The 25144-nt window shown below is 45.9% G+C and overlaps 1 protein-coding gene across 2 annotated transcripts in view; it reads right to left on the bottom strand.

Annotated features, from left to right (window-relative positions):
* Positions 1-23100: 23100 nt before the first annotated feature.
* LMO1 (LIM domain only 1) overlaps positions 23101-25144 on the bottom strand; it is a 63467-nt gene continuing 61423 nt past the window's right edge. For both annotated transcript variants that reach the window (XM_054171629.1, XM_054171627.1), the window contains one exon: positions 23101-23543. In XM_054171629.1, coding sequence (XP_054027604.1) covers positions 23438-23543 — 106 coding nt within the window. In that variant the 3' untranslated portion in view covers positions 23101-23437. The remainder of the gene's footprint in view (positions 23544-25144) is intronic.

Below are 25144 nucleotides of genomic sequence, written 5' to 3'. Positions count from 1 at the left end.
GAATGCGATAAGCCACAAATACTGTATAGCTCTTTAATAGATTGCCAAAATAAAGCATTTTGTATGCAAATTATTCATGGAGTGGCAAAGCTAATATAGTGCCAAAATTACGCCCACTGGTCCTCTGCAATTAGTAGTTAAGTTGAAGTATCTTCAAACTGCAGAATTTCTTTCAGTGTCTCCCAATACTTGAAACATCTTTTCATTTATGAAAATAAGAACCAGAGGCTTTTATTTTCCTTTTAAGGTTTCGGGTGCGCGTGTGCTACAGCAGAGAGGTGGCGAGCGGGATCTAATCAGAGTAATTGCACATAGGCTACCCAGGAAATAAATATGAAAGTCCAGTGACTTGCAAGAAAGTTGAAGGAGAAAGAAAAGAAAAAACAAACTAATTTCCCACTCTGCAGCCTGTGTTCCTAAAATAAAGTGTGTGGGCCTTGTGAAGTGGGGCTGGAAAAGCTAACTAAGAAACCACAGCAAGGTTGAAGTGAGAATACAAACATCTGCCTGACAGCTTGGAAGGGCTGATTGTGTTCCCTGTGTACAGCACCTTCTCTTCTCCTCCAGAGATCTCCCTTCTCCTCCAGAGATCTCCCAGTCCAACAAACACCTGTGTCCTCCTGACAGCTCTGGTAGGAAGCTTCCTGAGGGGGCAGCGGACAGAGGAGCCACCAGCATGAAAGGCCAGCATCTGTAAATCATTTAATCTATCTCTTCCCTGACAAGAAATTGCCTGAAATGTCCTTTTCCAGCAGTTTTGGGGATAAGCCATCCAGACCCTGGAGTCTCTAGCTTCAAGTTAAGTACACAAATAACTGGCAGGCACGTCACCTGGGAAATACTTGCAAAATTCTCAGTTTTTCTTTTGAAGTAGTCCTGTTCTCCCCTGGCCACCAGCAACAGGGATCCTTTGCAAGAAAGGGATAAGAGAGAAAAAAAGGAAAGAAAAAGGATTTCCCAGTCTCCAAATTTTCAGTGAGAATCTTCTTGCCCTCTTCTTCAGCTTTCTAAGATCATCTCCCAGGGGCCAGTGAGGGAGCCATGCAGGGCGGGGAAAGCAGAATTGCTCCTTCACGGAGAAGTTTTTGTAGAAACTTGAAATAGTTGAATTAGGCAACTACAAAGTGTTCAGGCAACCACAGCCCACTTTAGCCTAAGTTGCAATAGTGCATTGAGATGAAGCTCAGTGAAGAAGTGGAGGAGCAGGTGGGTCCTGTAGATCATGTCCTCATTCTGTAGAGTTAATGCCAACTGTATTTTTCATTTACAACCTAATCATGGGAAGAGTATGGTAGATGTCAGGGGCCTGGCACAAAGATTTAAGGAGTCTGTGTCAAATCGCTTGGACCTCGATGGCCTTTCAAAGCTAACCCGGAGGATTTACTACCAGCCACACAACAAATGTAATTTCAGTCACAAACTGTTTTATGAAATGTTGTGGAATACCATAAACAACAGTATTCAGTCCAGTGAACTCCAAAAGCTGTGATCTATGGCTTTTTCTTAACCTGGAAGGTGGGGGGGTGGGGGGGGGTGGGGGGTGTGTGCGACGACACACCTAAACCAAGCAATCCCCTCTTCCATACTTTGATATCAAGAGGAGAAACAGATAGCAGGTCTTATGGTGGAAAACAACAGTCCCTTGGAAACACAAATACAAGCAGTTCCCACCATTAACAGCACAGCTCTTGCATTTCATCCTTTCTGGCAGTGATGGCAATTTAAACGCGTCCTGCTTTGTAGCCGCGCAGGTTTAAGTGTCTGCCCCGCAGAGGCAAGCGTTGGCTCAGCATCTCTGCCAGACAAGATCCGGAGGAAGGCACGAGGAGCACGCTGCCCCAGCACCTCTGTGCCCTGGCTGATGGCAGCCCTGGCACTATGGGATGGACCTGCCAGCTGCTATTGGTCTGGGCCCCTCGCTGACAGCTTGTCATCGATTTCATTAAATAAAAAAAATAAGAAAACCCGACAGCCAATGAAAATCAATCTTCTGATGCTCCGCTGCCTTAAATACCAGTAGAGCAAACAAACAGCCCTAAACAATACAGCAGAACCCATATATCAATTACCCTAAATGCTCAAGCATTTTTACTTCACAGCCTGCAACATCCGACTGTGGTACCCGCACCCACTGCGCCGAGATGATAATGGTGCCGCATTGTTCCTGGGCGCCTGGCGGCCAGATAAGGGCTGCCTGTGCTTAGATGATAATGAAAGTGGGCAGACTTAACATTGTGATTGGAAAATTTCTTGGGTCTCAGAAAAAGGTTCTATTAAGCCCACTGACCCCAATTGAATATTAATTAGCTAATTAACAGATTTATTGTTCCACGCAATTTCTGGAGAGGCAATTTTTTTTTTTTTTTCAAGTGCCATTATTTTTTTAAATTATTTTTTGCATTGTGTATAATTGAATCTTTGCAGCTGCCAGCATCTTCTGCATGATTTGGCAAAAAAAAGAAAGAAAAAGCACTTATAGCTTTCCCTTTTTTTTTTTTTTTTCCTCCTTTCCTTTCCAGGCCCAAATGTTTCCAATCGCTTTAGTGAGTGTTTTGGGGGGTGGGGGAGGAAAGGAGGGGTAAAGGCAGCTGATTTATGTTGCATTCTACAGATTTATTTATTCTTAAAAGCTTAACTTAAAAATATCCATGCCTTCCCCCTCCCCCCATTATGATTCACTGGTCTATCTTTTGGCCTGAGGTTACTCCTCGCTGCATTATTATTCCTGGGAAAGACACGGAGGTCTGTGCCCTGCCCCTCTCTACATCCTTTTTAAGCACCGTGCATCCTTCCTCTCATCTCACCTGTTTGCTTCTGCTCTTTTCTACCATGCAAGTACTTTGTGCCCAGCTGGGAAGGGCAGGGGACCTGGGTGTGCTGAGCTCTGACCTTCCTGCAGGAAGGTCCTTTGCAGACACCAACCCAGTTCACATTTTTTCCCCCCCAGTAGGATTTTCCTGAATACTGAATTATTGGTAAAGAGAGCCGGGGTGGTATTTTACCGTATGGGGGATTTCTGACAGTTTCAAAGAAGTTTATTTGGCACAGACCACTCCAAGAGCCTCACACATAAGTGAGCAAGGGCCTGCATGATGCGGTTACTGCAGCAAAGGGTTTGTTGCAGATTTTTTTACAGATCATTTACTGCATCATATCTTTTCCTAAAGAAGCAGGCTGCCACTGAAATACAGCACGGCATATCTGAGACACTAAGGTTAGCACTCTTGAAAGTTCCAGAGTTAAAAATCAAGATATTCTTACAGTGTTACAAGCTGTAGTAGAAAATGTCCATAGAGACCATCATTATCCTGCCAGAAGTAGAAAAGACCGAAATAATCCTATGTTGAACAACAGAAAACATGCAATTGTTATGGTGCAAGTAAGCATGCAGATCAAGTAAATCCACACACCTGGGTTGAGGGCTACTTCTTGTGTCCAAATCAAGGATTTGCATAATCTGCTGTAGCAAGTGTGGCTCAAAACTGAGACCTGGAATTTCTAACTGTGTCTTCTTTTAGGGCACATACTTTCTCCTTCTCTGATGTGTCCAGAGAAGGGCAACAAAGTTGGTGAGGGACCTGGGGTTGCTTAGCCTGGAAAAGAGAAGGCTCAAGGGAGACCTTCTTGCTCTCTACAACTACCTGAAGGGACAAATATATATGGTTTAAAATTACCAAACAAACCAACCTGCTGAAAAGCTTTTTGGTACTTCCAGAAGTGCAACCACTTTTGCCTTATCCCACATGGGCAGATGAGATTACAATAAGGACAAGCTTGTACCTGCCACAACTACAGGTGGGTTCAAGAATGGTGAATGCTCACAGATAATTTCTCCCTCACAATGATCAATTTCTGTTACCCTTTTTTCTCTCTTTTTTCACCCTCCAGATGAAACTGCCACTGTTCAATGAAAGAATTAATTTGTAGCTTCCATGCAATTCAGATTACTACAGCTCACAGTCACGTTTGGAAACCTGTGAAGCAGGTCCTCGATGACTCAAGACACTGTGTGCATCCACAGAAATGCTGGCCTGCCAAATTAAATGAGTCAAAATACACCTATTAGATATTGATTTGGATTGTTGCAGGTGACAGTAGAGCAGATTATGGACTACACTTGCACAGTGGCATAAAAGAACCAGCTTGTTACCCCTTTTCTGAGGAGCAGGCAGTCAGTTTCACTCAATGTCCAGAACTAAGTTGTGCAAGCCACCAGAGGCAGCTCTGGGCCCTGGCTGAATTTAGATCCAACCAACATTTTTAGCAGCTGTGGGAAGCAGGAGTGCCAATGTCTGGATTTTGCGTTGCAGAGATATAACTGAACTGAAATACTCAAATCTGGATACAAGTCCCATGCTTACAACGTTTTGGCCATGACCTACCACAGATCCCATGAAATGTTCTTCACAAGACTGGTCTAGGTGAATCAGGACACTTTAATGAAGTGCTGCTGTCATAAGCTTTCTTTCATTTAGCTTTCTCTGCCTTTTGTACAGCTATATCCTATCCTGTCAGAGAGGTAGTGGTTAAGCCACATGACCATTTACTTCAAAATATTAGGTGAAATACTACTGGGACTCCAAATGAAAAGTAATAAAACCACCAAGAAATGTAATTTCTATTTAAATATAAACCCATAAGAAATAGGGAAGGAGAAACAGAAGACTTGCACTAGAATTACAGAGAAATGTGAGCTGTGCCAGTAAAGAGACTGGACTCGACTCATCAAAAGGTTGGTGGATATTATTTCATATTGACTTTGACCTTCTACTCTAATGTAATTACTAGGAACAATTTAAATAACTTTCTCTCTTTTTTTTCCCCAGTTTAAAAAAAGAAATAAAGAAAAAAAAAAAAAAGAAAGAAAGCATTTTCCATTGCTTAAAACTGGAAAACAAAATGTTTGATTGAGGTCATCTTGACATCCATTAGTGTGATAAATGAAGTGGAATTCAAGGCTGCTCCATTATCAAGGTTCATTTTCGTTGTTCAGATCTGGTTTTTTCCCCCCCTCTCTCCCTCTTTTTTTTTTTTTTTTGAAACAACATGGCCTCAGACTCAAGGCTGATTACAATAATTACATTTTCTACCCATAATAGTACAAATGATTCAAAGAGTTATTCAGAATGTTTCAATGTCAGCACTTAGATAAATGCTCCTTCTTTCCCAGGGATTGCATTTTTTATGCAGAAGGTTAGTTAGCGGCGGCAGTAACGGTATAGCTGTCAGGGAGCTGGGAATTTACGTGCCCAGTAACTACATTCACAATTGTGTGGTACTCGGCGTGGCAACGAGACTGAATGGGATACCAGATAATTTATAACTGCTCCCCAATACAAGAAGAACAATTATATTGTGTGCAGTATAAAATGGCCATTATTTAGCTCCATTTTTTTTTTTTTTTAAATTATTTGAACAAAATGCCTATCCTTTGCAGGGCTATTTTCTTCTTGGGTCTAATTAGATACCCGAGGAATACAGGATAGATAAATTTTAGCCAGCAAATATATTTATGGAATTTTAATTCGTCTCTTGTAGCCCTCTGCCATAAACCTTGTAAGCCTTCTCCAGGAAGGGTTTTTAATCTTAAAGGTGTAAAAAAAAAAGAAAAAAAAAGAAAAAAAGTGAGAGAAAGCAATAGTTGTACAAAAGGTAACTGCCATCTTTCTGATGAGCAGCAAGACTCTGGCTGTACATCTCTCCTCGTGCGCCATAAAATTACTGCTGCGAGTTGTAGGAGAATGTGTTTGTTTCTGTAGCCTTCACAGGTGGCCTCTCCTCATACCCCGCTCACTGAGTAGAGCTTTAGAGGGTCCTCAAGGAGGCTGGGGTCACAGGACCCTCCAGTGCTTGATCTGAAGCCTCCATCCCTTGCCCTGGGCCTCCTCTTGGCTTTTGAAGTGAGCAGATCATATTCCTGTGAAGGAAACCTTTTCGCCAAAATCCTCCAGGTAGCAACTCAGCGTCTCACAGAAAACAAAACAAGCCCCAAAACAGGCATTAAGCTCACAACTGCCCACCTTCCTTTGGGGATAAGGGAGGCAGGGAGGCTTCCCAGGAATGAGCAAAGTACATATGTGAGTAGGAATGAGAGGAGAGATGGGTTTCACCAGCTTCTGTATCATGTGCACCTGAATGAGAATTCAGGTACAGAAAGGACAGAGAGGTGGACAAAGTTCAGACTTTTTAGTAGCTGAGTCCAGTTTAAGACATTGTTGAAACAGATTTTGCCAATTTTGAAAGGAAATTAGCTTTTGAAAGCCTAAGATGGGCTTTCAATCAAAGTCTAAAATTAGCCTTTCTTCCCCTGAACGGAACCTTAAAATATCTAACCTATATCAATCTAATCTAGCTGTCTCAGAGGCAGTGTCACCCACTTCAGTACTGCCAGGTCACAAAACATTGCATTAACCCTTGCCTTGGGAAGGATATCTTTTTTCAAACTGCATCTGCATCTAACTAAAGCAAATCCAGGCACGTCTCTGCTAGTGAAAAAAATTGTCTTGGGGAGGCAGAGGAAGTGGCTGCAGCAGTGTCCTGCCAGCATTTCAGCAAGGCTGTGCCCCAGCAGCTCCCACCTGCTCTTTCCTTCAGAGAGTCCAAGGGCACGGATGCAGAAGAGAGCTGGGATGAGAGGCTGTGCTGAGTGCAATTAATTTATATCTCCATTTAAATAAAACCCTCTCGCAGTCATAGCTTGGGAGGAGACAGCGCCACTTGGCAAACAAAACTCTATTAAGTGCACTCCACTAGAAATGTTTATACTTTGTCCCCGAGAAATGTTTATGCTGGAGTACAGTATTTAACTTATCAATTTGAAAATGAATGACGAGGAGAGGAGTACAGAGGTTTTCTTATTTCAGAAACATTTGTTAAGTGCCTTTCATTTGCAACAGACCCAAAGTCAGAGTGAGTCATCTCCATCTAGAGGAGTCTACAGTGACCAGAGCCATGCTGAGCATGCTGGTAGGGACACTCCAACAAATATACACCCCCAAAATGAATGAAGGTTTGGGGAAATGTCTTCAATCCTGGTTATGTTATTTTCTTCTAACCCTCTCCTGGTGCTGACTTTGCCTCAGGAGACTAAAATTACAATACAACAAGACCAAGGCTTTGAAATGTATGAGATTGTACTTGTGAGCATGAATTTCCAAAAGACCTCTCAAATAACATCTCAGTTAAACTCCCAATTCCAAAGGTTAGTGCACCCCCTCGCAGCCTTCCCCTGCATTTCCAGTGCAGGGTGCTGTCACACATGGTGTGACCACAGGGTGCAGGAGTAGCATATATCCCTGGCCAGCACATGCATTGTGATGAAAATAATAATAACCATTAAAACCCAATAATGCATGCACACAGAGTGTGAGAAATGTACCCGACCTCTGAGAAGCCCAGAAAACTCTGCACCTCCTGGGTACAAGCACTAAATGAGGTTTAAAAGCTTGTCACCCTCTCGCACGCGTGTCAAGGGCAGAGGTGCTGTAAGATTGAAGGAGAATAATTTGCAAAGGAGGGGTGTAATTTATCAAATTCTGGGAAGCTCATCACTTTGCCTTGGACAGGAACTTGCAGCAGAAATAGCCTGTGGTGGTGTGCACGTTTTAAACGAGTGAGCTACTCGGGAAGTGCCCCGTATTGCACAGAAACAGAAAGCAGCTGGTTTTAGAAGAGTTTTGCTTTCCCTAGCGATCATTTGGTCTCCTCTCACTAGACAAACCAAAAAGAAAAGCCCTCTGAGAAAAGCTGCATGCCTTGGCCCACTGTTACCATACAGAATCATACAGAATTTTGCTAACTACCATAGCAGCAGCTTCAGCCTTCACACTTCTTCTCCCACCTGGAGTTTCCATCAAATCAAACTGTAATGAGGCAAACATGGCATAGCTGGGAGGAATGCTGAACCAAGCTCCTGTGCGGGTGGCATGTGGCCGAGGCTAGGGTGTCAGAGCTCATCCTAACCGGTTCCCAACTACTTATCAACTGTCTTTACATTGGCAACCACGGGACTGATCAAAGCCAACACCCCACACCTGAAAAGCCCCAGTCTCCAAAGACAGACCATTCTCCAAGGGCCCAGCACACCTCCCAGATGTACAGGAACAAGACACATGGAATGGCAGAACACAGAACTTCCTGCCTGTGAGGTTTCCACATGCATCAGTGGCTCAACCATGGAAGCAGAGATGCACAGTCAAGAGGAGCATGGAATGCTGCCTGGCCTGTCCCTGAGCAGAGGAAACTCATCCTCTATAAACACTGCCTGCTCCTGAGCTGGGAAACTGCAGGATCCCTCCTGTTACCCAGAGCTGAGTTTTTTTTATGGCAGGAGGCAGGGGAGCATGAGCATGCAGGCTAGAGCAACTGGATACCCTTGGATTTATGCTCCATTTGGGATGATAATGAGTTGGTTAATACAGAAATACAAGTCAGCAATAAACCACTGACTTTTATAGATCTCGGTGTGAATCTGAATCATCATTTGGCGACCAGGAGATGGGAGATATAGAGCAGCCTGTCCCGCCTGGCTCCTCTCACGGCTCTCTGGGAGAACAGCAGCGCAAGGGAGCCTGTGAGTGCTGAAGCAAACAAATCCCACCTGGCTGTGCAGGGACACTGTCCACAGGACAGGTTTGTTAATGGAATGTGGATCAACCAATCTCAATTAAAGGCCTGTTCTTTGTACATAGAGATCCCTTTTCCTCCACACAAGTTGTGGCCACTTTCAAGCCCCTTCTTTATACTGGAAATGTACACTGGCAGCTGAGGGCAGATTTTGCTGCTACCTTTAATAAAGGGACTGGAAACTACTTGTTCACTGATGGGTGGGAAGGAGCACTAACTCCCACTAGATGATTTACTTTCAGGTCATGTAAAGTCATAGACTTTCATTAATGAGTTTACAGCTTTTAAAAACAACAAAAAAACAACACCCAGAACACAAGAGTCATGTGTTACAGACACCTGAAAGTTCACATGCATTAAAGGAAACAAACAAAAAAGGCAGGTACTGGACAAATTGATGATAGAAAAGGTCCCTCAAGGGCTACTATACAATTCTTCCTTAGAGCTACCCACAAAGCACAAACCCTGGAGGCTGGAAAAATGTGGCAAGGAGATGCACAGCCCTGGGCGCTCATTGCTGCCGGGCTGCTCTTGCAGACCTGTGTCATCACTCCAGTCCTGATTTGGGTGAGCCATGGCTCTGTGGTGGGCCAGAAGAGCCAACAAACGTTATATGAATATCTTCCAAAGTGAAATGGTGACTTTAGGGTACCAAGCTTTAGCAGAAAGCCTGATTGCTGAGAGCAGGCAGCGTCAGCAGCTCCCAGCAGCAGAGATGCCTGTGAGCTGCAACCAGTGGAGCTTCCCCAGCAGCAAGGCAATAAAAATCACAAGCAGCTTCCAAAAGTATTCCTCTTTGTGCGTGTGTGCATTTTTCTGTGAGAGAGACTTAGGAGCTGAAGTGATATTTCATTAAGGTAGCTGGAGCTAATCCTTCCCATCCCTATTCTTCTCAGGCAGGGCTGGCCCCCAAACCTGCCCCTTCCTTCCAGAGCAGAATATAGGAGGATTTATATGATGGAAGAAAAAAAGATAAAATGCTAGAGGAAATGGTCCTGAAATGCTGAAATAGAAATGAAGGACTGAAATAATCTACCCATACTTTATGCAGTGGCAGAGATATAAAAAATACTGTTTGTTGGGTTTTTTATTGAGAATACTTTTTCTTCCCAAGAAAATTGTTTATGCAGAATCTCCTGAGAAGCTTCATTTTTTATTTATATATCCATATATATGAGTGGTGGTAATTTGAAGTCCTCCAAACAATCACCTGTAAATTACAGTCTTTCTAAGCAGCAATATATATCCACAAATCAGTCCCAGGACACTGAAGTTATATGTGAAAAGGTCTATTTATGTCACTCCAGGCAGCGAAAAAAATTTTGCTTGGTTTTATATAAAAGAAAATTTCTTATTAACATGTATAGTTAATTGGATAATAAAAAAGAAGAACCCTTTAAAAGACCTGGGATGACTAGAAAGTTAATCTAGTGAACTCCTGAGCAGTGTGATTTACCAGGACAGTGATACCCATGCCTCTCCCTCATCCGCAGGCACAGATTTATCTGCTGTGCAGCCCCTGGGTACAGCTCTTGTGCTGCCAGCATACACTAGGAAAATTGGTGTGGTGATGATGAAGGGGCAGTCGCACTGCTGAGCTTTGGGCTGCAGCAAGGATGTCACCAGGAGTGACTGTGCAAAAGAGCCCTGCAAAACCCATGGCAGAGACCACACAAGGGAATGCCAGCTTGGAGAAGGACACTAGGAGGACAAGACCCACCCCCCATCCCAAATTCCTCCATTTCTCAGCAGTCCTGGAGCCCACTCCTGTTTCAGCCCATCACTAGCCAAGACAAAGATGTGCTGGTCTGAACAAGTGCTAGTGGAGATAAGAGCTGCCACCAGCAGGTGTTGTCCATCACACCTTCCTGCTGAATAAGCCTCCACCCACCTTGGCTCCCTGGTTTGGGCTGTGGTGGGCAGCAACAGCCAGAGGTAACTCTGGCCAGATCAGCACCACCAGTGATCTGTGTGTGAGGAAGAACAAGAGCTCAAAGCATGACATGTTTGTACCTGGAGCTTTCTCACAGCCTTCCTTTCACCTACGGCCCGTATCTTTTGGGGGGTGAGAGAGGCAGGCTTCAGGAGTGCTGCTAGGTCATGTTACCAGCAATAAGGGAAGTGAGTTTCCATGACCCAGAGCCTGAGCACTTGTAACAGCAGGTTTCAGACCATACACATGCAGTTTTAAAAATACACTTTTCCTCCAAGCAAGTTGTTGGAAGAAGCTGCTCACAAAGCCAATAAATGACAAAACCAAAAGTACCATTGAAGAAATGAACGCTTAAGTGGCAGCAGTACTTTCTAGAGGACAAAACATCTGATTGCTGCAGCTTTTCCTGCCATAAATTATGTTGCTGGCCTCCCTCTCCTCCTCCTGCCCAGCTGAGTGCTGCTGAAGATGCAAAAGACAACTTCCAGTTGTACTGGGTCAAACATATGAAATGAAAAATGACTGAGCAGATGTAGCCAGGGCATTTTCTCAAACACTCAGGTGAGTTTAAACATGAGGTTGCAGCAGCCCTGCTTAGATCATAGAATAAAATTACAGAATTGTTGTTTTGGTTGGAAAAGACCCTGAAGAACCACTGACCCAACACCATCCTGGCCATTAAACCATGTCCTGAAGTCACATGTTTGTCTTATTTTCATCTTCCATCAATGAGCAAGGTTTGCCTATGTGGTCTTTTATGTCAGGTGGATATTAAGCCTGTCCGCAGAAGCCATAGAATTATAAAATCATAGAATCATTAAGGTTGGAAAGACTTCTAAGATCACCAAGTCTAACCATCAACATCACTAAACAGTGTCCCAAAGTACCACATCTACCTGTTTCTTGAACACCTCCAGGGATGTCTCCACGACCTCCCTGGGCAGCCTGTTCCAAAGCCTAAAATGCCAGGCTGAAAACTTCTTCAGCAAAGAAGTTTTTCCTTATATCCAGTCTAAACCTTCCCTGGTGCAACCTGAGGCCATCTCCTCTTATCCTATTGCTAGTTACATGGGAAAAGAGACTGACCCCCACCACACTACAACCTCCTTTCAGGTAGTTGTAGAGAGCAAGAATATCTTACCTTGGCCTCATTTTCTGCAGGAGAAACAACCCCAGTTCCCTCAGCCACTCCTTACCAGATCTGTTCTTCAGTCCCTTCAGCAGCTTTGGTGCCCTTCTCAGAACTCTCCAGCAACTCAATGTCTTTCTTGTAGTGAGGAGCCTTGCACCCTGGGAAATGGGATGCTTCTAGGACCTTTGCTATATAGAGCTGGGATGCTCTGATGAGGTACTAGAGTGGCAACAGGTGTGAGGCATTGCAGTTTACCAGGACAGCCTGAGCACAGCCAGCATGCTCCCACTTATCCCAAACCAAAAAAGAAAAAAGCAAAATCCAGTAATTCCGGGCAGCAGCAGGTCTGGGGGAAGTACAGCCCCTTCACAGACGTTCAGAAATAGAAGCCATGTTTGCTGAAGAAATTATTCTCTCTGAATTATTTGCTCTACTAATGAGCTGCCTTCCCCCACATATCATGCTCACCTCTCCTCCCACAAGCATGGTTATCACCAGGCCGTGCGCTGCAGGTATTAGCAGAGTCACCCCAAACTTACAACTGTGTCAACCCCCTTAAACTGGGGGTGAAGGGAAGATCTCCCAGATCTTCACATAAGCGAGGAGCCTCTGCCACAGCCCTGGGCTTATTGTCACAGGCTATCATGCCTCAGGGATGCTGTTCTGGAGCCACGCCGGAGCCACCTGGTGCCACGGTCTGTCTGCAGCCATTTCATAGCAGGAAACCAAAGGGAGCATATGCTGGGGAACGCGGGGGGACAGAGGAGTGGGACGCTGGTGCGTGGAGCAGGTGGTGATGCCCGGGAATAACCATAAACCCAACTTGAGAGCTGGTGTGGTTTTTCCAACAGGATGTGACTCATCCCCATCACAGGCTCCTTCCCTGTGGCACCCCCACAGCCAGGACAGTGCTGCAGGACAGCTCACAAGACAGCCCTGTCCCAGGAGCCCTGGCACACAACAGCAAGTCAGAGCAGAGGTGGGTTCTGCTCTTTCTGGGGTGTCTCCCCAGAACTGCCCAGGGACAGCAAGGCCAGGCTTTGGGCTTGATTCTGCAATTCCCCTCCCCCATTGCTGGCCAAAATTAGCATGGAGCCCATGTGTTCTGATCTGGGGGAAGTTACAGCCAGAACCAAGGGCTTTCCATGCTGTAGCACAGGGGACAGGGTGGGGGCAGAAAATATCATCAGGGTTGAAAGACTTCAATAATTGAGAGAGTTTTTTGGTCTTGCAATAAGACCAGACTTTGATTCTTGCTAATTGATGTATAGATGAGGATTTTTTTGGTAGTTTTGGCCTTTTAAAGGGGAGTTTAATGCTGACACTGTCCTCATTCCAACCAGAGCACTGTGAAACAGCTGGGCATTGCTGCAGCCTGGCAAGTCCCAAGCTCCCGGCCATCAATTGCCCAGTGGCTTGATATCCTTCAGCTACTTCCTCCCTTCCAGCTCCAGACATTGATGAATTTCAAGTTAAAAGACCAGCCAAATTTATTGTCTTCCATTAGCCTAATACAATACAATTTATTTTTAAGCAGTTTCTCTCATGCAAAAGCATCCCAAAATAATTCACTGCAGATGACAGACGCTGCCTGCAAATCTGGCCAGTTTATACCCTCCCATGCACCATGACAGGAATTGTCCTGCCGGCTGGACCACAACCAGGCAGATTTAATTACCCACAAAATGGTATCATTGTGCTTTGTCTCAAGAAGGTGCAATCAAATCAAGGTAAATAGAGCCAACAACAGATATAGGCAGAGCCAGGGAAGAGACCAATGTGCATTTGCATTAAATCACACTGCAAATAGCGACGTTCAAGAAGATGTGAGGAAAAGGAGAAATGCAAGGAGTGAGCAAAGCAGTGGGTAGACACTGATGATGCTGAAAGTATGAGCTGCTATGGAGGATTTGAGAGCAGAGTCTACCCTGGTGCATTTCCACAAACAAGCAGTTCCCCCAAAAAGCACTTATGAAAGTTTGCTGGCCAAGCATCTCCCCTGACCTGTGGACAGGAGGCACTTACTCAGATGGTGGGAGGGAAAGCTCCTACCACGGTAACATGGCTTGGTACTTCTTCTGCAGCCTCATCTAAACATGAAGAGTAACTTCTTAACGTTGAAGGTGGTGGAGCACTGGAACAGGCTGTGCAGAGAGATGGTGAAGGCTCTGTCTCAGGAGTCATTCAAAGCCTATCTGGATGCCATGCCGTTCAATCTGCTCTAGGTGAACCTGCTCTGGCTCGGGGGGTTGGACTAGATGATCTCAAGAGGTCCCTTCCAACTTCCAACCCTTATCATTCTGTGATGCTGTGGTTTCATACTTCACAGTTCTAGCCACTGATGGTGCTTCAGCTGTTTCCAAAAAGGACAGTGATGCTTAAGAAAGGACTTATTAGAAAGCTCTTTCATTATTGAAAAGCCAGAATAAAGTTATTTAGGGAGAAATTAAATCATGGAAGTAAAGAGCCTTGAAAGTATGAGAGTGTGGGGTTAGAAAGTGTGTGGCTTGGAGCTAGTCTTTCCTTGCTCTTGGCTCTACAGAGCAGGGTGCCTGGAAAGTGAGGGCAGTGCACAGACAAGCAGCATGGCTTGACAGGACATAAAGCCTTTAGAAAAGAGGTGATCATCTGTGCACCAGCATGGACTCTGGTACGGCATCAGGGGAGCACGACCCAGTAAAGTGATATTATGCACCCACAAGCCCACAGTGGTTGCCCTTCCCTGCTGTGCCATGCCCAGCCACCAGCTCTGGCTGAGCAGGGGCTGATCCCTCCACCTCCCCAGTATGCCAATGCCACCAGCTCTGCACAGCAACGCCTTGCCAAGCTGGGGCCATCCTCAGCCCTGGCTGCAGGCTTGGGGGCACCACTGGGCACACACTCACAGATTTTAGATGTTTTATCTGGCAAATGAGTCCCTAAGGTGTTGTTTCAAGTCAGATGCCCCCAAAATCAAAGCGCCTCACATGATTAATAGCAAAAAAGTTGCCTTGAGTGCCTTGATTCTCTTTTTTATTTTCTTTTGCTCTTCTTTCCCCATAAAGAAATAGACAGCTTGTGCCATGTGAGAAATAAATTTTTCTTTCTAATTTTCTCCTTGTCTGTAGAACATTTATAAAGTGGAAAAGCCAGCGGCAAAGTATGTCAGAATTGTCTTTTAAGGGGTTAACATTTGTAAGATGAATGCTGCAAGAACCCTTTTTTTTTTTTGTTGTTGTTGGTGGTGTTTTTTTTCCTTTTTAATTAAAAAATATATTTCTGGAGCAAAAAACACAAGCAATAAAGAGTGTTTGCCTGTTGGGAGGCTTGTTTTGTAATGCGGTATGAATAACCAGCTGACAATCCGCTTTTTTGTTTTCTCTTCGTATGGGCAATGGCCACGAGCCAGCCAACTTTATTGTCCTTGAAATGTCATGATTTTGAGTATGCACAGAATTCTTAACTGCCCAAATTACTGCATAACATCCCTTTTTATTATATGGCAACAATGTGATCCTGGGCTCAAAGACTTACTAGTTAAGAAGATTATGTGTTTTCCTTTTTCTGTTTTGTTAAAGTGCCAAGTCTTGCATTTTTTGGCATCTTCTGAAGAATAAAATGTCTTCTGAAATATTCTCTCCGAGCACAGAAGTTACCTCAGAGGAGCTCGGCGGTGCAGGGCTTTTCAGTACTTTCTCGTTCGCTCAGAAGTTCAGACGCATTTCTTTTCCTCAAAAGCTTCCAATTTTTGCCTCATTGTCTGTACTGACAGCATAAAAAAATAAAAAAAAAATTGTCCTTCATAAGTTTGTGTTGCTTTACTTTGCTGATAATTTAGTTCTTGCTGGCTTGTTCTGTTTTTCCCCCTTCCCAAGTGTAGAACGTTGGTGCTAGTAGTGTGCACGAGCAGGCAGGCAGTGGGTAGGGGGCAGGCAGGGAGCTGGCAGACTGTGGACAGGTGGTGGGCAGACTCTCACACCTCACCCTGCCTGCTGCCTGAGCTGCATCCCTGTATCCACTGTTGCAGCAGTTCTGTCCTGCAGAGTGTCTGCTTTCACACAGCCTGTGCTGGGATGCACTCACACCCCTAGCGCACCCCAGAATCATCCCCATGGCTCAACCATGTTGGTTACACAGGTGTAGTGTACCAGGAGAACTGCCATCCTTTGGGCCAAATTTAGCCCAAACACAAGTACAAAACCCTCTGTCAGTGGGAGATGGAGCTGGTGTGATTGTGGTGGCTCCTGTAGGTCTGGTCCCCAGCAAGCAGGAGAGTGACAGGGGTCCATCACTCCAGCCCTGGGCTTCAGCACGGCAAGAAATGGTGTGACTTTTCAGAGCCAGCTCCTCCAGTGCTTTGTGCTTCCCTGGGAAGGGAGCCTTTTAAATATGTTTTTACCAGCTGACATTTAAGTCTGAATAAACAACTATTATGCATGCACTAAATATTCATGTTTTACAACATTGCCATTACACTGAGGAATTATTTATGTGGCTGCTGCTCCCCACCGGGGTGAGGGGACGCAGTGTGGCGTGGCTGGTGGCAGCCCTGAGCCTGCCAGAGCATGGCTGAGCAGCAATGTGGATGCTTCCTTCTTGCCAAAGGCTAGGGGTTCCCAGAGCTTCCTTGGGTGCCCTGCTCTGGAGGATGCCATGTCCTGAACCTTTATGTTCCCATAAGGGTTTTGGGGATGCCTTCCCCCCTTCAGTGTGGCAGGCTCCTGTTACTGTGCTCTTTGTACTACCCAGGCAAAGCTCTTCACAGAATCTCTGGGCTGCCTTTGGCAAGAATTTAATAAACAATAATAATAATTTTTAAAAAGGACAAAGGCAAAGATATGCTGTTTCAGGAAACCAAACCACAAAGAGACAGCCCCTTTCTGCCTTCAGTTAAATTTCAATACTGTAGTGCCATTATTACAGAGAGAATTTGAGGGTTGAACATTAAAGGGGTTATTTATATTAAATAACACATTACAGAAAAGCCATTCTTAAAAGTGATGGTAAGGATGGCATGGTTTGCACCATGCCCAAGTGCTGTGGAGTTCTGCAGCATGCCTGTACATCTGTCCTCAGCTCCAGCAGTCTGCTGTGGGCAGCACCAGTGTGGGATGGGCACTGTTGGCAAAGGGCATAGGGAAGTAGTTTGAGGGTAAAAACACCCAGGGGAGCTACATAGGGAGAGGCAGACTGGAGGGAATTTGGAATAGGCAATCAGTGAGTTCCCTGCCTCAGCTGCTGTGTGGCAGCACACACAGGCACCTGTTGCCACAGGGTGCACCCATGTGGGGATGCAGGACAAGGCCCTGCATGAAATGCTGGTTTTGAACAACATGGTACTCATTAAATAAACCCCTCAGTTTTCTACAGTTTCTACAGGGATGTTAAGACCTGTAGGTAAACACCTGAATCTGAGGTATTTTCCAACCTGGTTAATTCTGTATTCCATATTTAATAACAATAAAGCTCTTCCCAAGGTCACATTCTTAGTAACACCACCCATGAAAGCTCAGGCTGCATCATCAAGAGCTCTTTCCAGCAGTATTGCCAGTGAGGGAGAGAAAGAGATGCAAGCTCCACCTGCCCATTCTCAGGCAGATGGTGGGCAGCACTTGCCCAGCCAGCACTGGCCTGGCCTGCCTGCACTGGGAGAACTGGTTTGCCCAAGTGGTCTTGCTTTGACACAGCTTCGTGATAAGAGGTGTGACTTGCATGCATTTTACAGCACTGAGAACAAGGGCTGCCAGGCACCCACCAGGGGTGAAAGCCAGCATTTCCCAGTCCTGTCCCACCACCCCTCCCAGCCCAGCAGCCAGTGTGGCTCCATATGGCTACTGGGAAAAAGCCTTCCCATCTGAGAGCTGCTGAGGAGCTGGATCATTTTGGGGAGCACCCTTGGAGTGACTGCTTGGAGGACTTTACTCACAGTTCCCCACCCCCACCACTGCAGCAATTTGTGAGGTGCAGGGCCTTACAATGACGGCAGAGAGATACCAGCACGTCCTGGCATGGGAGCACTCACTAAAAGCCTGAGGAACCTGTTGGTGGTGCAAATGTCTGCTGCTGTGCCCATATGTCTGCTGATTTCCATACTCCAGACATTTACTGTAGATCTTTGCCACCAGGGAAAACTACTGTCTACGACTCAACTCGATTACTGGAAGAGCAGCAGCATGTTAGTGCTGTTGTGAATATTGCATTTCCAGGACCTGCTCTATGGCTTCTGAAATCCTTCTTTCAACTCCTCACATCCCCCCCCGCCCCCAGCCAATTAGGGAACGTGCCTGGTCGGGGTGATGCCCCCACCACCACCACCACCACGTGGCAAGGCCACACCGAGAGACTGGCACCGAGCGGTGTGAGCCACCCCTCCTTGGCATTGGGAAGCAGGGATTGCAAGCCAATGGCAGAGGGATGAAATGCAAATATAGCATTTCTTGTAAAGGAAATTAAGCTAACAACAAGGTAACAAACCGCTGTTAATATTAGATTAACTTGTTTGGCAAGATATGAAATGGGGTGAGCTGGATTGCTGATAGCAGAGTGCTCCACAGCGCTAATGCTGCTCAGGGAAGTGTAACATCCCTCTGACAGACAGAGGCACGCACTAAAAATAAAAAGAAGAAAAAAAAGAGAAATTAAGACTGGAAGAAGAGCCAGAATCTGTGCAGCAATTACACCAGCATTAAAGATGAATGGAGAAGAAGCCTGAGATTTTGATTGCCTTTAAATACTGGCTTGTTTTTAATCTCAAAATCAGACTGTGCTGTGATCAGCCATTAGCCCCAACTACCAAAAAAAAAAAAAATAATAAGAGAGGGAGAGAAAATATCCTAGATTTTAAAAGTTGTAATAAGAATTTTAAATATCACTTTGATCTAAGATAAAGAGGGCAAATGGCAGATTGCGCAGAAGCTGACGCCAGTTGCGTGTGGCTGGCAGCTGGTGGCATGGGGACCAACTTTGGGAAGGATGAAGACTCGAGCAGAGGGGTCACAGGCAGCCGTGTCCTCAACACAGGGACTGAGGCACAAGCTTAAATGTCATGCTATATGCCAGTGGTCACTAAACTGATTAAGCAGTGGTTATCTTTAGCAGTAAAAAGGCTGTCTGCTAATACTAGATGATTAGAGTCTAAAATGCCATTTACTCTGCTCTGATTCCTTGAATGAATATTTATGCCAAGTGATGACTATAACACCATCAAAAGGTTTCCGTGCTCTGCTCCGCAGAGTGGAAGTGATTATTCAACAGCAGGTCTGCTCTCCAGCACTTGTTTCTATTAAGCAAATTTGCAGTGTTCAGGCAAAAATTCATGATTGCATTGTCCTCCTGGGATTTTTATTTTTAAAGCAATCCCACTACTAGTGCTCTCTGGGCCGTGGGCTGTGACAGGTGGGCCTTGTCTGCTGCACACACGGGACAGAGGGCTACAGATGCTGCACAATTTCTCCCTTGTATATATTTTTTTTTAATATAGAATGACTGGACATTTGCTGCACCCTGTTCAACTCCCAAGAACCTGTGTCCTGTCCCAGCCTTCCCTCCCACCCAGCCAGCCATCAGACAGAACTTTTATATGAAACAGCATCATGAAATTCCTTGTTAGGCATCAGGGATAGGATCTACAGGCACAGTGACAGAGCCAGAGGGATGCCCACCAGAAATGAAGGCTGTGTACCTGGCAGGAAGCACTGCCTGCATGTCACAGCAAGGGCAAGTGCAGAGAGGTAATGAGACACTGTCACATGTGGGTCATGGCCCAGGGTGTAACTAACCCCACCACCTGCTCTCTTCCCTGGACAGAAGGGGGTTTTGGCAAGGTACAAGCCCCTCTGTGCTCCACAGCAGTAGTGAGGGAAGGGTGCAGACTGGCCCTCATCAGGGACTGCTATGCAAGGTGAAGAGATGTTGGCAGCCAAGCAGCATGTTGCTGGACTTGTATTTAGTGTGCGCAACTGGAAGGGAAGTCATTCTTTCTTGGGCATGCAGGACTTGGTTCCTGCCATGCCTTGGAGACAGAGGTGCTCTTCATGGGGGCTCAGTTTCTCATAATACCCCACCTCAACATTTACCTTTCCAGAAGAGATTCATGTTGTTCTGGTAACATCTCCTGTGACTGCTGGACCTCAGTGTGCTCCCTGCTCTTAGCCAACACTGCTAGCTTTCATCCTTGGCTCCAGGTTTCCTCCACACCACATTGCTGTGCTGACAGAACCATATAAATGGCAGCCACTGAGACTAGACTTTTCCATAGCTGTTTCAGCTTCTTATTTTGTCCCATTTAGCGGTTCCTCATCCATTCTTTTCATCCAAGTTCCTGGACTATCTTCTGTTTCACCATCCTGTTTAATATCTTTATTGATGATCTGGACAAGGAGATTGAGTCCATCATCAGTAAATTTGCAGATGACACCAAGCTGGGGGGGGGCAGGTGTTGATCTGTTAGAGGGTAGGAGAGCTCTGCAGAGGGACCTTGACAGGCTGGACAGATGGGCAGAGTCCAATGGCATGAGATTTAACACATCTAAGTGCCAGGTTCTACAAACTGTCCACAACAACCCCATGCAGTGCTACAGGCTGGGGTCAGGATGGCTGGAGAACAGCCAGGCAGAATGGGACCTGGGGGTACTGGTTGACAGTGGCTGAACATGAGCCAGCAGTGTGCCCAGGTGGCCAAGAAGGCCAATGGCATCCTGGCCTACATCAGGAACAGTGTGGCCAGCAGGAGCAGGGAAGTTATTCTGCCCCTGTACTCAGCACTGGTTAGGCCACACCTTGAGTACTGTGTCCAGTTCTGGGCCCCTCAGTTTAGGGAAGATGTTGAGTTGCTGGAACATGTCCAGAGAAGAGCAACAAAGTTGGTGAGGGGTTTGGAGCACAAGCCCTGTGAGGAGAGGCTGAGGGAGCTGGGGTTGCTTAGCCTGCAGAAGAGGAGGCTCAGGGGAGACCTTATTGCTGTCTACAACTGAATGAAGGCAGGTTGTAGTCAGGTGGGGGTTGGTCTCTTCTCCCAGGTAACCAGCACCAGAACAAGACGACACAGTCTCAAGCTGTGACAGGGGAGGTTTAAGCTGGACGTTAGGAAGAAGTTCTTCATAGAAAGAGTGATTGGCCATTGGAATGGGCTGCCCAGGGAGGTGGTGGAGTCACCATCACTGCAGATATTTAGGAAGAGACTGGATGGGGTGCTTGGTGCCATGGTTTAGTTGATTAGATGGTGTTGGATGATAGGTTGTACTCGATGATCTCAAAGGTCTTTTCCAACCTGTTTAATTCTGTATTCTGTATCGTTCTGCTAGGTTTGCTGACCCAATCTGTTGCATTGCCACATATAAAAAACCCACTAAACCACCCCTATCCCCAGACACACCCAAACAGGCCCAGCTCAGCTACATCTCCCCTGCAGAATGTGGGGACTCAAGTATACAGCAAGACATGGCTCACACCAACCAAGTGCCATTTTCCTTCATCAAGCGATAGAGGGGAAGTTCCCACACAAACAGCCCTCTCCTCCAGCATGCCTCTGCCTCTGGGGTGATGACACTTCTGTGGCTTTCTCACTGATGTATGACAGATAGTCAGTTGCATAGCCATTAGGTGGCATGAGCCAAGCAGCTCTGAAAAGTTGCATTTTCTTCCTCTCTTCTTTCTGATGCAAGGTGACCATGTAAGCCAACTTAGATAGTCTTCCTAGAAGACTGAAGTACCTGTCTCCAAAGGGCTTCCTTTTAAAATGGTACCAAACCCTTCCTAAAGAATCAGAACTGAATCTGAAAAAAAGTGTCCCCCTCAGCTTGCTTGGTATGGGGTTTTGCTTTAATAGAATAGAATAAACCAGGTTGGAAGAGACCCTCGAGATCATCATGTCCAACCTATCATCCAACTGCTCCCATCCTGACCATGGGACAATACCTGTGTGCTGCCATTATGTGTTTAATTACAGTGAAGCCCACAGGCAAGTGTGTGGCCATTACTCTGGGGCACAGGCAGTGACCATATGACAGCCCATTCCAAATTGAAATGTTTGGGTAAGAAGTTATTCCTTCAGTAGCCCCAGTGTGGCCACATGCAATAGCCTCTACAAAAGGAGCATCAACTCTACAGTTTCCCAGAAGAACCCTCCCCTCCAACCCCAAAAGGCACTAAAACGGAACAGCAATTAAAACACCACCTATCCATAGGTGGCTTTTTAATTGCTATTTCACTTTCATTAGAATAAATGAGGATGGGACCATACCTTTTATAATGGGTGTCCCAACCTAAAACATCTGTTCATGAAGAAAAATCACTCACCCAATCCACATGATGTCTGAGAAAGCTTCGGCTGACAGGCAATATTTTAAACCACACTGTCTGGCGAGGTTTTGCTTCTGTTTAACCATTATTCAACACAGATAGACAAAAAAGGTTTTCATGCAACAGGCAGAGCAGCATCAAGCTGCACTGCATTTGGTATTTGCAATTCCAAGAACACACACATGACCCAAGAGCAGTAACTGATTAAGTCACAGCAGAAAAAAAAAGTATTTGGTGCCTACTTACTAGAGGAAAGGGTATAAACCTAAAAATCAGGCAAGAAAAGAAAATAAATAGCATTGCAGCCGTCCTTTAGAGCCACTAGTGAGCTGTATTAAAGTGACAAAACACAAGAAATTTGTTTGGTGCAGTCCAGTGAGTTGCACACAAATTGCATAACCTTGAAAATCATTGCACAGAGCATCGCAACAGGAACACAGTTCAGAGCTTTTCTCTGGGAGATGCTTCAAATCCAACCACTTTCCTTACGTGGGAGGTCAAAGCACTTGGCACAGAGGAAGCAAAAAGAGCTGCAAAGAGGGATGCTGCCTTAGCGCCCGCTCATGTTTGAACCCCGACATCAGCTCTTGCAGCAGCTCAGACCTCCACATGCGATGCCCTGCAGGAAAACGCCACTGCCTACTAAAGCCTTGAAATTAATATTCTGTTCAATGCCTGGACACCTGTAGCAGGGCTGGAAGGGGCCTGTTCCTTGCAGCCCAGCCTGGAGACACCGTGCCAGCTGGCCAACAAGCACTCCTAGCCATGGAAATGCCCTGAACAGATAGAGGTGAAAAGCAAGTGGCCTCTCAGCCAGCAGTTCAGTTCAGCACAGCTCAGCAGCCATAGCGAGACCCAGTGCCATCGACAGTTCCCAGCCATCACCCTGCCCACAGCTCATTCCCTCCTCTGCACAGCGCAGTGAGGTTTTGGACACAAGTCTCCACACAGTTCAGAGAGGTCTGCAGCAGCATTCCTAACCCCAGCTGCTGCCTGAGAGCTCCTGCCTCTGTTATCCAGGCAGTTGGCAGGGATCTATGTGTGTATTTCTACCAGCCTGCTCAACATCAAGCACAGGAAACAGAGGCTGTTGCCACACGGGGAACAAACCACAGCTAGGATGACCAGGAAACATTCATAATTTTTAATTCACACCAGTAATAAAATTGCATTACATTTGTCATAAAATAAATGTTCCAGTTTATATACAGAAAACAGACTGTACAGAGCCCTCCCCCAGACCCCAAAAACTCACAAACATACAGGCAATGCAGTGCTCAGCTAAGCAGGCACAACTGTACATCTAAAATTGTAACTGCTTTGTGTTGGGGGCGGGGGGAAAGTACTACAATGTATATAGTCCTCTCTGGACCAAGAGTTAAAAAAATATTGCAGGCAAGCTGACAGGCACCCTCGCTGCTCGTGCGGCCGAGCACCCATCCCACAGTGCTTCAGCGAAGCAGGGTTTGTTATTGAACCTGGGACTCGAAGCTCCCATTCAGCTGCCCTTCCTCATAGTCCATCTGACACAAGATCATGTTGTTCTTCAGGAAAAACTTGTCTCCCACACAGAATCTGGAAGAGAAAAAGAATGAGCGGGTGTGAATATGCACAGAGGTCAGAAGAGAAGGAATAGGAGATTGCTTGGGTCTGAAGGCAGACTTTAGTTTCCAGCTCTGCTGGTGGTGCTGGACCCTGGGAAAGCCCACATGCTTCGCCTTCCCTGCATAGGCCCTGGGGTTTTGTTGTGCCCTTTCCCAGTCTGGTGGCGCTCAGCTCCCAGGCCAGGGCTGGGCAAAGCAGCCCAGGGAGCATGTCCTGGTCACCTCAGGTCCCATGCCAGCAGTGGGATGAGGCCAGGAGCAGTGAAAGGATTTATGCCTGCAGCAGACGAGACATGTCAGCTCTACAACCGGGAAATCAAACAGGCCATATTACACAGAGACTATTTGAAGTTTTTGCTGGTATCCACATCTCCAGGGTTCCCTGGGGTGAGGCAGTATTTACACTAATTTCTAGGCAACGACTGGCTATTAAGTCCTTCCTCACCCCCTTGTGTACAGTGCCGAACAATAAATAGAAATTTCCTGGTGGCTGCACTCCTAACCTTTATCTTCATTGAGCGAAGGGCACTGCTCTCTATATACCATGTAAATTGTTCTGTTTGTCTGGAAGTTGACAGAGAGGCTTGTGATATTTAACAATTTTATTTGACTATTAAGGTCAAAAAAGTTCCACATATAAGATTGGAGAGGTGTGAATTGACAGCCAATAACTTTTTTGCCCTTCCTGCTTGCCGGAGAATTAGAAGCTAATCTTTACTTCTTAAGATAACAAATAATGCTCTTTGCACCCAATTCAGGGGCTGGTTTTTGTCCATCACACTAGTGGGGCAAGGATAGATCAGAGCACAGGGCTGAGCCTCCCTGCTCCAAGCACCAAATCTTAGATCACCTCCACGTCCCTAAAGCAGAGAGGCACTGCACCAAAAAGCAGCACTGAACCCAGAGGAACAGGTAGGTACCAGCCTCTGGAAAGGCCAAATAATTACTGGGCTTTGAAGGAAGACCATTGGAGATGACCCTATCCTCATGAGACCTAGCATACCTCAAATGCTTTTACTCTGCTCACAGGCAGAGCTTTGGCAAGGACATTGCCCTACTGCTTGTCAAAAATGCTTTCCAGATTTCTAAGTTGAGCAGCTTAAGGCATTGCAGCTCCATAAAACTAAGTATCTTCTGCTACAAGAACAGGAGTGATGATTTTAGAGCTGACATGGCTGCAAGTTTTCTTCAGCTCAACAAATAAGCTGATTAATTTGTCAAGTTGCTACAAACAACAGAGGGTAGTTCTCAGTTTATGTGATTTCACTGGTGACCTTCCATCAACATCACAGGATGTTAGGGGTTGGCAGAGACCTCTGGAGATCATTGAGTCCTCCCCCCCCCCCCCCCCCCGCCAGAGCAGGACCAATGTTTAAGTAGTTCTGAAATCTCAATTTGCAATAACAGCTTCTAAGCTAAACTGTACTATACACACTCTCCCTACCACCACCTTCCCCACCAGTAGGTTTACTCACTCTAAGTAGCAGACACAACTGCTTGCTTTTTGCTACTAATCCCTACCTTAAGTACAATATGAATATCCAGAAAGAGAAATGCAAAAATCACTCCTGC

The sequence above is a fragment of the Dryobates pubescens genome, chromosome 22 (assembly GCF_014839835.1).
Source record: "Dryobates pubescens isolate bDryPub1 chromosome 22, bDryPub1.pri, whole genome shotgun sequence".
Lineage (NCBI taxonomy): Eukaryota > Metazoa > Chordata > Aves > Piciformes > Picidae > Dryobates > Dryobates pubescens.
The sequence above is the reverse complement of the archived record's forward strand: the minus strand, read 5'-3'. Positions and strand labels throughout refer to the sequence as shown.